Source organism: Macaca nemestrina, chromosome 14 (genome assembly GCF_043159975.1).
Source record: "Macaca nemestrina isolate mMacNem1 chromosome 14, mMacNem.hap1, whole genome shotgun sequence".
Taxonomy (NCBI): domain Eukaryota; kingdom Metazoa; phylum Chordata; class Mammalia; order Primates; family Cercopithecidae; genus Macaca; species Macaca nemestrina.
In genome coordinates this window covers 31,682,208-31,694,766 of record NC_092138.1, presented here as the reverse complement: position 1 = coordinate 31,694,766, position 12,559 = coordinate 31,682,208, and the positions used below count along the sequence as shown (strand labels likewise).

Here is a 12,559-nt window from a genome sequence, read left to right as displayed (position 1 = left end):
AAGAAAAAAGAAATCTACTTCTAGAATACGGGTTATGTCTTTTAACGATTTTTTTTTTCCACGACCAGACGAAAATTGTATTTAGTGAGGGTCTTTTGTTTTATGGTTTTTCTTTTTCACCTGCTCAAGCTGATCTGTTGACCAGAATACCTAATGGATACTGCTGAGAAAGAAATCTTAACCATAGCTGAAATAAATTCTGTTTATATTAATAAAGGTAAAAATGTGACTATCTTGCCTCAATAAGAAAATGATGTCATGATTTAGAATACTCACTTGAGGTTGGAAGGATTTTACCGAAAAGCTATCACAATCCTAAAGGAATCAAACATAGCAAAATCATTTGGGAAGAAAACCTAAAAAACTGGGTCAACATTGCAGGGCAGTAGGTGAAAAATGCTGCTCCTTTTCAGGTTCAGGTTCCTATGAAGTTTAATATATGTCATTGAAGACTTTACTAGACCACAGTAGTGCCCCTACTTATCAAGAGAGCCTGCAGAAACCTGAGCCAGTCATGAAGCAGGTGTTACAAGCATCTGCACTCCGTATTTGCTACTGAGATCTCTCATCTCAGCCTTATTGAGTATTGATTGCTGATAATTCCTAACCAGTTTGGAAATATAATCGCCCAGACCCTTGAAGCAAGAGCAAAACAGGGTGGGATGGGAGTAGACTTGTTTTTGGTCATGGAATTAGTAGATGTTAATATCACCCCAATGGTGGGGCACAGTGGCTCACATCTGCAATCCCCACACTGTGGGAGGCTGAGGCAGGCTGATCACTTGAGCTTGGGAATTTAGGCAACATGGAGAAACCCCATCTCTACAAAAAAATACAAAACTTAGCCAGGCATGGTGGTGTGTGCCTGTAGTCCCAAGCTACTTGGGCGGCTGAGGTGGGAGGATCGCTTGAGCCCAGGAGGTGGAGGTTGCAGCAAGCTGAGATCATGCCACTGTAGTCCAGCCTGGTCAATACAGTCGACTTTCTCTCAACAACACCAAAAAAAATCACCCCAATAGTCATAAAGGACTATAGATAAATGTTCCTGAGTTACCAAGACAAAGTTCCCTGTTAGGAGACTGAAAAGGGTTCACTCAGCTCAGTAAGAGAGGCACCAAGACTTTGTCCAGAGTCTTAAAAACAATCACACTCTGATGCATGATTTTACATTTGCTAATCTGCTCTGGGCTGAAACAGATAATCATCAAGATGTTCATGACAGGATTACTTAAAATAAATAATTCAAAGCAGCCAAAATGTTTAACAGTTGTGGAAAGAACAAGTAATAGAATGCAAGAGAGTCTAAAATTATGTATTTTAAAGAAAAAAAAATGCTTGTTACGTCATTATTTAAAAAAAAAAAAAAAAAACACAGGCTGGGCGCCGTGGCTCATGCCTGTAATCCCAGCACTTTAGGAGGCCGAGGTGGGTGGATCACCTGAGGTCAGGAGTTTGAGACCAGCCTGACCAACATGGAGAAACCTCGTCTTTACTAAAAATAAAAAAATAAAAAATAGCCAGGCATGGTGGCACACACCTGTAATCCCAGCTACTCAGGAGTCTGAGGCAGGAGAATCGCTTAAACCCAGGAGACGGAGGTTGCAGTGAGCCAAGATTGTGCCATTTGCACTCCAGCTTGGGCAACAAGAGTGAAACCCCGTCTCAAAAAATAAATAAATAATTTTTAAAAAAGGATATCAAATTGTAAGTGCAGTACAACTTTAACTTCAACAGGGTTTTAAAAAAGGCACTGAAAAAGGCCCAGGAGGTATGCCAAAGCATAATGAAAAATAATAATGTACTCTTATTCACCAAAATGAAGATTTATGATTGAATGTAATTTAGAACCATTTTATCCATAAAGTAGGTCCCAACAAACACCCTAATTGGGTTACTTTCATTGAAAACATGCTGTAAGTCAAATATCTAATTTTATTTTTCCAAAGAAATGATGTTTAAGGATCCTATGACCAACTTTAATTTATATCACCACAAACAGCACGTTTTACCAATTGGCACTTTTTAACTATCACATAAAGCCAAACAAATAAAGAGAATTATTACATAAAAGTTTTAATATGTGATATGTCGCAACCATCAGCATCTTCTGTTCAGTTTCTATGCATTTCTTCAGGATTCTTCCATTGCATTTATTACTACAAAGCAAAGGTGCTTGAAACAGGACATAAGATCCAGAGTGTTTTTGTTTGTGTACGGTGGGGGGGACAAGCATTTTGAAAAAATGTTTTTGAGTAGATGTGTCAGTTATCACTTGGCTTTTGGAAACACTGACTTAGGATGGCTACTTTTCTACCCTCTTTTTCTCACTTGACATTTCATAATAGTGGGTGCAGGTACAGAACTCCACTGCCTATCTGACTAAACGTGATGATAGACGGACACTGGATGACCTGCAGCTTCCTTAGCCAGTTTATCTTGTAGAGTAGCAGCCTCCTGAGGTCAGAGCCTCATGCATTGTCTGGTGCATGAGCATTTCATGATGCTTCCCAGAGTGAGGTCTTCCAACTCTAGCCTTCCTACTGCTTCCTGAAGATTCCCAGTACAGCCAGAGGCCCTGGGAAGTCTTTCTACAGTTTTTGCCACCCCACCTTGTAGATGTTACACCTGTTCATGACTCAAAGCGTGCCTGTCTTTCAAAATGTAAGAACCCACGTTCCCTTCCACTGTATATTCTGTCCTCTGATCCTTTCCTGCCTCCCCATTTCTTTCTTTCCTTTTCTTTTTTTTTTTTGAGAGAGGGTCTCACTCTGTCCCCCAGGCTGGACTGCAGTGGCATGATCAGGGCTCACCGTAGACTCGACCTCCCAGGCTCAAGCAATCCTCCCATCTCAGCCCCCTAAGTAGCCAGGACTACTGGAGCATGCCACTACACCCAGCTACTTTTTGCATTTTTGTAGAGACAGGGTTTTGCCATCTTGCCTAGGGTGGTCTCGAACTCCTGAGCTGAAGCAATCCGCTTGCCTCGGCCTCCCAAACTGCTGGGAATTACAGGTGTGAGCCACTGTGCCTGGTCTTTGCCTCCCCATTTCTTAATGGTAAAATGCTTCAAAGCTTTTGGCTGAATTGTGACCAAATTAAAAAGCACAAAGCTTCTGCAGACAAAATCAAATGCCTCTCCATCTGTGCCCAAGTCCCACACGTTGCTTTGTTAAACGGGTGGGTCGTGGCAGGCACCGGAGTGCTGCTTTTTCCTACAATGGCTGTTCTAATAAATTCTCAAGAAAGACATATTAGGTGTGATTCTAAAGGAATGAGACAGTTTTTTTCCCCCATGAATATACAAGGACATATATATATCCAAATAACTGCTATCTCTCAGAGCAATCCATTTTTAATCAAAACGTTTATAGAGTGGTTTGGAAAACAGTGTGTCAGCCCTGTAAGAAAATCCATTTTGTTATTTCCAGCTGAGCCTCCTTCCCTTCCTTCAGAGAGGGGTCCTTTATACTGGTGTGGGCCTGGAGCTTGAGAGGCCGAGACCCTGGAAGGAGGGGCTTCAGGGCCAGGCTAATGCTGGAAGATAAGGGGGAGCACTCTGTGTCTTGGAAAACAGACGGACTAAGTTTATTTGTGGGCTGCCCACCTGCTGTATGTGGGCATAACTGGCTGAGCACCATAAATAAGATCGAGTCACCAGGAGTCAAAGCAGCCTGTTTCAGTAAACGTTTAAAGTATCAATATTTGTAATGAGGGCAAAATAAAGCACTGGAGTCCACATCTCCCTGAGCAGATTCTCTCTGCACTAAATGTAATATTTGGGCTCTAATTCAGCATTTCTCAAAGTGTGCTCCACAGAACACTAGCTTAATGGATGAGTAACAGTGTCCTGTGAAAAGGGGATTCTTTGGTCAAATAAGTTTGGGAGATGCTGGGTTAAGCAGTTAAATAGCTGACTTTATAGCAAGACCTCCCAGGGCCTCCGGCTATACTGGGAATCTCCAAGGAGTAGAAAGGCTAGAGTTGGAAGACCTCACTCTGGGAAGCATCATGAAATGCTCCTGCACCAGACAATGCATGAGGCTCTGACCTCAGGAGGCTGCTACTCTACAAGATAAACTGTCAAGCTTGATTCTGGGTCCAAACTATCAGAAACAGAGAATGAATGAATGAAGGTGCTTCACCTACACCTAAAATTTCCTAAAAGTGCATCTACTTGGTCACAGTGCTATTTCATGGTAATTCTCTATAATGAAATTAGAGCCACTAAAATGCAGAGGTGCTTGGGCTTGAGAGCTATCATTACAGCCTCTCGCCCTCATTTAAAGCAATACAAGATGTCTGGTACTAAAAATAAATTTTGCCTAAAAGAGCCTGTTGGCTGGTCCTGAAAGAGCGGTCAATACTAACAACATAATCACAACATCAAGGGCTGCTAATGGCTGAGTAGAGGGTTCAGCTGTCCTGTGATAGTGTATGCAGGGCCAGGTAACTACATACATGCACATGAGCACACACACATACATATAAGTGCCTTCACGCACACCAACTTTCCTGCCACCTGCATTTCTGTAAATGGCACCGCCGTTCACCGATCACTCAGGGCAGAGATCCAAGAGCTATGTGAGTTCTCTTCCTCTTCCTCCTCCTCTTCCTCCTCTCCTCCTCACACATCCAGACTGCCCCTAAGTCTTGTCAATCCTCCCTCTGGGTATTTCTTCCCTTGTCTTCCTACCTACTGCCACTTTCTTATTTTAAGGACTATCTTTCTCCACTACCTGACAACATTCTCCTAATGTATGCCTCCTTCGATCCATCCTTCACAGACTATCAGTGACATTTCCGAACACAAATCTCACTGTATCCCCATGATCCTCTCTTGGCTCTTTACTTTGCACTGCAGGGCTGATCTCAGCTCCCTGGGTGTCGTGCCTCCCCTCTCCCACATGACAGACATTACACACTGGTCCCTGCACGCTCACGCCCAGAACTCAGGTGTGCTCTCCGTTGGTCTCCTTGAAACAGTGCCCCTAACAGTCACTGCGATGACTACAGCCTGCCCTCAAGACCCCACTCCTAGAAGAGTACATCAAAATTCCTCCTCAGCTTGGTGTTCAAGACCCTCCGGGATCTGAGCTGAGGCTTCTCCAGCCTCACCCGGGCTGTCCCGGTCTTCCCTTGTCTCCAATGAGCTGGTCACACTGGTGTAGTCTCTAGAGGGGGCCTGCTTTCCATGCCTCCATGGCTACATCCCCATTCCCGCACACACCACCACAAACTCTGCCCCTCCCACCCATCCTCCCTTCACCCATCTGTTTGAGAAATTCCCACTCTGCTCACAGCCAGTTAGAAGCGCTCTCCACTCCTGCCCCATCCCTTCCCATCCCACCCTGTGTGTATGTGTCATTCATACCAGGTACTTGCATTATTTGTTGACATAGCTCTTTCCAATTGTGCTTTAAATATCTCCATTTAATTCATTTTTTTTTCCCATTTTCAATACTTACAAAGAGCCTCTTTCGACCACTGAAGAAAGAATTTTTTAAAAAGTCTTCTGAAGAAAGGGTAAATTCATCGTAATACAATCTCCAAACACCATGCTGTCAGCTCGGGCTTACAGAAAAGGAAGTGTGTGTGACAGACAGCAAGGGGCAAGACAGACTCCAGAGAGCCCTGAGGAAGCAAACACCAAGCCCCTTGCTATGCCTCTGGAAATTACAGTTTAAATGTATCTTTAGTGAAAATGAATTTATCTAGTTCCTAACCATATACCGTCATATCATCTCCCCTCAAAAAACCCGGGTATGGCACTGGGGACTTGCAATAAATAGCCTTTAAAGTTATTGATCTACTTTTCATGGTCACATGACCATCTTGACAGAAGAGGGGAAAGAGGGAAAGAGGGAAAGGAGCTCCTGCCTGTCCCTGTTTCCTGGGCGGGGCATTTAGCTTACATCATGCCATTTCGCCATAAGGCCTCCTTTATTTAAACTGCCCAAACTTATAAAGTCAACTATTTGTTGTTTCAATCTCCAAGTCAGAATCCAAGCTGAGTTCTTTCTCATAATGGCAAATACAGAACAAAATTCCTGATGTTTCTCAGTGGACACTATAGTTCATGTGCCTGGTTCCCAGGATTAGTCATTGTTTACTGAACTGCAACAAGAAATATCAAAAATTGACAATCTTGCCCAATAGTTTCATCTCCACACAAAAATGGGTAAGTATAAATCACCCCTAGTTTTTAATTTCCTTATATAAAGAAGAATGCCACAACCAGTGATCTGTGTTCATTCTGAAATACAGGATACATCCTCAATTCTCTCTCTCCAGTCCTAGATTGGATCCTATGCTGGCGGAAAAAATGTTGTAAAGGATGTTATTGGGTCAGCTGAAAAAATTGAAATATGGATGGTAAAGCACTGTATCAACATTTTTTTTAAGAACAGGTTGACTGAAAGGAAGAAAGAAATGTTATCTCTCTTATAAGAGTAAGAGCTCCTAGCCTTGGCGTATCATGCACATCCATCTCTCCAGCTCAACCAAGGTCATCTAACGTTCACGCTATCTCTAGGAGAAAAGCATTTCTGCTTTCTACCCAATAGAAGCAAAGGCACACAGAGGTTGAAAGAGACTGGCTTCAGATGCCTGGGACTACACACAACAGGTAGGCCCAGGAGTCACACCCTGAAACCCAACCCATCACACAAACAAGAGACAACTCAGCAACTGCCCTCTGCATGCCATGATCAACTCCGGAATGCAGGCACAGCGTGAACATGCACGCTTCTTCATGTCTCGCAGGAGATCAAGTCACTACAGGTGCTTTGCATTAAGCTTCTAAACCAAGACAGCACAGAGTTAAAGAGGCCCAAGGAACATACAACAGAAGCTGCGCTGGAAGGGAGGGGGAAGCAACAGAAACCCATCTCCAAGATGCTGCAGTTAGGGCGGGCTTTCCAGGAGCTCCCAATACCCTTGTAAGAAGTACATGTATAGAATGGACACAGCCAGATTAAAATACAGCACAAACAACTTCAGAAGCCATGACAGGTGTTCAAGAGTATCTGTGCCTCTATCCCGCACTCCAAGTAGGGGTGATCAGGAGGTGACCGAAGACATTTGCTTCCAAAGGCCGATTCTAGGATTCAATCTGTTTCATGTACCGAGGGAATACCTGTATTTAGAGATAGGGGAATACAAGACAGATCCTGACCTGTTTCCTTCTATTTCCAACTGAGAATTACTGGGCACCTTCTCCACGTTACACCTGCGGTAGAGTAGAAAGAACACTAGAGTCAGAAGACCTGGGTTCTCGTCCCCGCCCGGCTCCTTCTTCCTAGGCTGGGCGACCTGGCCTAAGTCATTTTACTCTCCAAGCCTCAGTCTCCTCACCAACCTGCCTTGTTAAGAAGATTACACAGGGTTATGTTTGGAACCTCATTCGGAAGAATAACACAGTTCTCCAAAAATCGGGGGAAAGTAGATTTCCTAACCTTTCTGGGATTTTCCTACTTCCGTCACACACAGAAATTCCTGTTACCCTGTTCCCTCTATATATGTTCCATTCACTGTTCCAGAAGGTGGAAGACAGGCAGCCGCTGGCTAGAGGTGCGTGTGGATCTTGGGAAGGTAGTGCTAGTCTGAGTTTAGCCCCTCATTTGTAAAATGGGGAAAATACTTACCTCAGAAAGGTATAAAAATCAAATAGTATAAAGTGCTCTGTTACAGTAGCCCGCACATAGAAGGTATTTCAAGCGTCAGCCAGTTTGGGTCTGAATACCATCTAACTAGTCAGCTCTGCTTCCAAGAGCTCTATTCCCTTTCAATAGATCGCTGAATTCATGATCTTCTGTGGGAAGTGAAAATAAACCACTACACCTGGGGTCTCGGGCACTTCTACAAGCCTCTAGAAAAGCCTCTTCAGTTGAGGATTTTTGAAACTGCTATGTTGGTGTCCCTTTGTGTGGTGGCAGGGAAGCAGCTGCCAGGGTTCACAGACCCTTGGAAGACCTCCATACCCTCTAGATCTCCCTAGGTGTAGACAGCACCCTTTGGCATTCACAGCCTATGCCTGTCTACGTATAAATCCCTTCTCAGAGTCACTGCCACATTCTGCTTTAGAGTCAGCTGAGAGTCAGGGCGTTGCAGAGAGGGAAAAGCATAAACCCATAAACCAATCAACAGAGGGGTGGAAGTGCATGTGCTGTCTTCAAAATATACAGAAATATTTGGAATGTCTGAAATATAAGGAGAGCTGGGAGGGGTGCAGCGGAAAAAAGAGTTGGGAAGATCTGAAGGTTCAGACTGTGGAAGATAACAGTTCTCCCATGCTAAGAAGTCTGGTCATCATCGGGTAGCCAAGAGGCCACTGTGAAGAGTTCTAAAGTTACAATAGGAAATGACCAGTTAGGTGCCTCAGAAAGAAGCCAGGAGGAAGAGACTGGAGGCAGGGCACACAGTCCACCCTGCAGCTTCCCAGGCCAGGCCAGCAGCGCAAGGGCCTCAGGCAGACAGGATGTGAGGAGGCAGATGAACGGGTGTCTTGCAGGGACAATTAGAAGCATGTTGAGGGCACTCTGTATTTGAGTGTCAGCAGTAAGGCAGAGAATTGGGAAAGTGTTTATTATTTCACATTTAGGACCTTGGGCAAATGATGGTGCTGACCAAGGAGACACAGAAGCTTAAGTAGATCATGTCATCGCCGAATATGCAAAAGTGATGGGAGGAAAACCTGAAAACAACAAGTACTACCTTAGACACTCTACACAGAGTAGACTGTCAATAATTCAGAGAGCTAGGCGTGGCTCTGTCATCTAAGACTGACAGAGATGACAACTCAATGGTTCTGAACAACCAAAGATCCCAGTAGAATAATTTCAAATCATTCTGATAAGGAGTCCATGCAGGTCAGCCATCTGATTGGCTTGGGGGAAAAAAATATAAATTTTTAAAACCCTAAAACAAAGCAACAAAAAATAATACTACACAATGACATGGATTTGGTTTACTAAAACTTATTTTAGAAAGACAGTATGAATGCCAGTGTAAAGATCCATTGGTTTGATGAAGCCTTGAGATGATAATCAGTGTGGGAAAGCCTTTGACACAGTAAATACCTAACACACTTCAAATAAAGAACTTCCGAGGCAGAGAAAGCCTTGGAACAAGGCAACATTTTTAAATAAGAGCCCTGCCCTTCTGGAGAATGGGCTGATTACATGTGGGCCTTCAACAGAGTTTCAGTCCTTCTCAAAATGAGAAAAATGCTGCAAATTACTTTTCAGTACGTACAGGAATTAAGTACAATTAGTCCACAGTTTGTAGTTTATCAAATTCTTAGAAAGGTGCTATAATGTAATAACATATCAGATCACTTGCCGGGCATGGTGGCTCATGCCTATAATCCCAGCACTTTGGGAGGCTGAGAAAGGCAGATCACCTGAGGTGAGGAGTTCGAGACCAGCCTGACCAACATGGTGAAACCCTGTCTCTACTAAAAATACAAAATTAGCCAGGCATGGTGGTGCACGCCTGTACTCCCAGCAACTCCGGAGGCTAAGGCAGGAGAATTGCTTGAACCCGGGAGGCGGAGGTTGCAGTGAGCTGAGATTGTGCAATTACACTCCAGCCTGGGCAACAAAAGTGAAACTCCATCTCAAAAAAAAAAAAAAAAAAAAAGCTCATTTTTCCAGGTAAATGTTATTATAATGTCCTAAACGCATTATAAGCACCAGGTAATGTCATTGTATCCTCAGATAATGGGGCCCATGTGACCCCTACTTCCCTGAATTCCCCAGGCCAGCTACCTCTTCAGTAATATCCCACAGGAAAGCTCTCTCCTCCACTGCACGATGAGCTAGTGGGGGTAAGTACTTGGAATTTTCACCTTATAATTATATTCAACAGTATGGTGCTGGAAATAAGAAAAAAATGATGGTAATATTTCTAGAAAGAATGAATGATTTTTCTCCAATGTGAACTAAAAATTCAGGACAAGCTGAGTCTTACCACAATTCCCAGAGATACCACAAAGGCTTATTAAATTTAGGGGCAAGAAGAACGTATTCCCAGCTGGGGGAAGACAGCAGAGACTAAAGAGGGAGGCAGGAGCCACGTGGCTGCCACTCCACTGTGCACCGGGGCTGTGTTCACCAATTGGACTGACCAGGTTCTGACCAGGCAGGTATCTGCTGCCTCCTCCACCGCTTTACTGCATCCATCTTCAAGGCTAGACCTGATGTCCAAACCCTTTTAAAGACAGCAGGGCTAGTCTTCCTGCGGACTGCTTCTGAAAGAATTGTCTTCAAACAATTGATAGAGAGGGAGGAGGTGATGACACCCTACTCACTTTCTGTCTCCAGATTCTTCAGGAATGAGAACAATGCTCATATTTGAAAAGCAAGGCACAATAAATGGTGAACAAAAGCTCCTGATAGGAGAGTTGATAGAAAGAGCATATCAAGCCACTTCAAGTAAGTTCAAGTGTCCAGTTGCAAACTAATTACATCCTGGAAAAGCATGTAGATTGCTTCTGCTAATAACATTTAGGAAATCACAAGAGCATAAAAATGGAATCAGAAGACTAGAGATAAGCACATGTCCCAATTTTAATATGAGAAAGAAAACCTGAGACTGTTACGCTTGATGTTGACCCTTGGTAAAAATTTAGAAGAAATCATTCAGATGCCACAGGGCTATTTAGAAAAGATAAATAACATCATTAAGTGACAGCAGGAGGTCTCTTAGAAAAAGCCATGGCAAGCTAACCTCATTTCACTTCTTCGGCAGGGTTTCTAGGTTGATAGATTGGAAAGGCTATAGCCATGGTGTATCATGGTTTTAGCCTTTCTTGATAACGCTGAGAAAGGATAAATGTGGGTGACATGAGAGCATGGCTATATGAGTTCATTGATGGGTAACCAACCTTAAGGATTACTGGTTAATATATTCATGTCAACCTGAAGTGATTTTCAGGGGTATGTCACAGAGACCTGTCCTTTGTCTAAGTTTCTAAGCAATAGCTCATATCAAAATCTTTGGATGACAAAAACTTAAGATACGTAAATGCAATTTTTACAAAAATAAAAATTTAGGGGTACAGCAACATGCAAGGATGATGGGACGAAAAGTAGTAAGGCTGGAACTACACAGGGATGAGAATACAGTCAGCGGGTATAGGTTCAAAAACATCAGGCTTAGTTGAAAGCTAACCTTGGCAGTATTCATATGAAATCAGAGCTGTGTATGTGTGTTTTGGGGTGGGGAGTGGGGTTTATTTCAACAAGTCACATATTCAATGAGTTAACTCTGTCAAGGTTGCTGGAAAAAGTAAACATACTCTTCAGTTATGCTAACAGAATTCTGGTGTCCAGAATAAGGAAGCTAGCTACCCTGCAATTAATGATCAGAATACGCCATTGGAGTTCTGGGTGCCATGTTTTAAATGGGACACTAGGAGACTGGAATGTGGCCAATGTCTAGGCATCACTCAGAGAGCAAAGTGAAGTGTTCCAACCTGAAGAAGAATGTCCTGACGTAGATATGCTTGTTGATACATTTTAAAGGATATTTCTCAGAATGACAGCAGATTTATTCTCCGAGGTTTCAAGTAGAACAAATAGCTAGGGGTCAGAGGGCTGCATCCCTTTTAATGTAGGAAATGGCTATGTGTTTACAACTGTCTTTCGGTGCCAAGAACTGCTCTGAAGCAGGGAGCTCACACTGGAGGGTCCACGTGGACGTGGATGACCACATGCCAGAGGTGGTACAGGGGGACTTATTTGTGTTGTGGGAAGTTGGGCCAGGCAGAGCTAAATGTCCCTTCCAACTTTAAGAATGTCTCCAGGAATCTCTCTCTCTCTTCTTTATCCAAGTAACTAAAAGCCTCTAGAGTTGGAACAGCTCCATAGACTCTACTCTTCACCATCTAATTCTACGTCTCATCCCAGGGGCAATCTTCAAAGGTACAAATGCAAACAGGATGAATCCCTTCTCAAAGAACAGTCTTGGGCTAAATATTACATAAATTGAGAATATGAGTTTCTAAAAGCTTCTAAATAAGCAGAAAACAAAGCATGCTTAACAGGTCAAAACAAAGCCTTCTAATACTACTTGTTATAAAGTTTTCTATTTGTGCAAATAAAATGATGGGAGCCAGTGGCAGCAGACCAGTACTACCTCTGAATAGCAGTTACTGCAGAAAGATTTGACATTTATGAATCACACAATATCTGGCTCTTCAGGGTCAGATTTTTAGAAAGTACCCTCCTTTTAAAAAACAAGTCCTATCACTGACTAAAAAGCAATAAATACACACATAAATGATCTTAGTTCTTTATGAAAATATCAAGATACATCTGCCCCAGAATCATGCATGAACTTTAAACAACTGTCTCATGAGAGCTAATTAATTCTTCTTATATATCAGTTAAATATAAATGGCAGTTCTTATTTAATATGCTGTTAATCTACATGAACGTCAGAGCCCTAACATTTGACCAAAGTGACGGGAAGGAGGTTAGCACAGGTGGTATTTCTTTCACAGGTGGGTTGAGTTACTATTTAAGTAACTGACTTTAATGGTGCAAAAATCTCAACA

At 43.0% G+C, this 12,559-nt stretch overlaps 1 protein-coding gene across 12 annotated transcripts in view; it reads right to left on the bottom strand.

Annotated features, from left to right (window-relative positions):
* The window catches only part of LOC105491813 (SWI/SNF related BAF chromatin remodeling complex subunit ATPase 2), a 207,934-nt gene that overhangs the window by 15,724 nt on the left and 179,651 nt on the right, over positions 1-12,559 (bottom strand). For 8 of the 12 annotated variants that reach the window (XM_071077732.1, XM_071077735.1, XM_071077729.1 and 5 more), the window contains one exon: positions 7,175-7,228. The exons of the other annotated variants lie outside the window; for them this stretch is intronic. In XM_071077732.1, the coding sequence (XP_070933833.1) occupies positions 7,175-7,228 (54 nt within the window). The remainder of the gene's footprint in view (positions 1-7,174; positions 7,229-12,559) is intronic. 12 annotated transcript variants of the gene reach the window in all.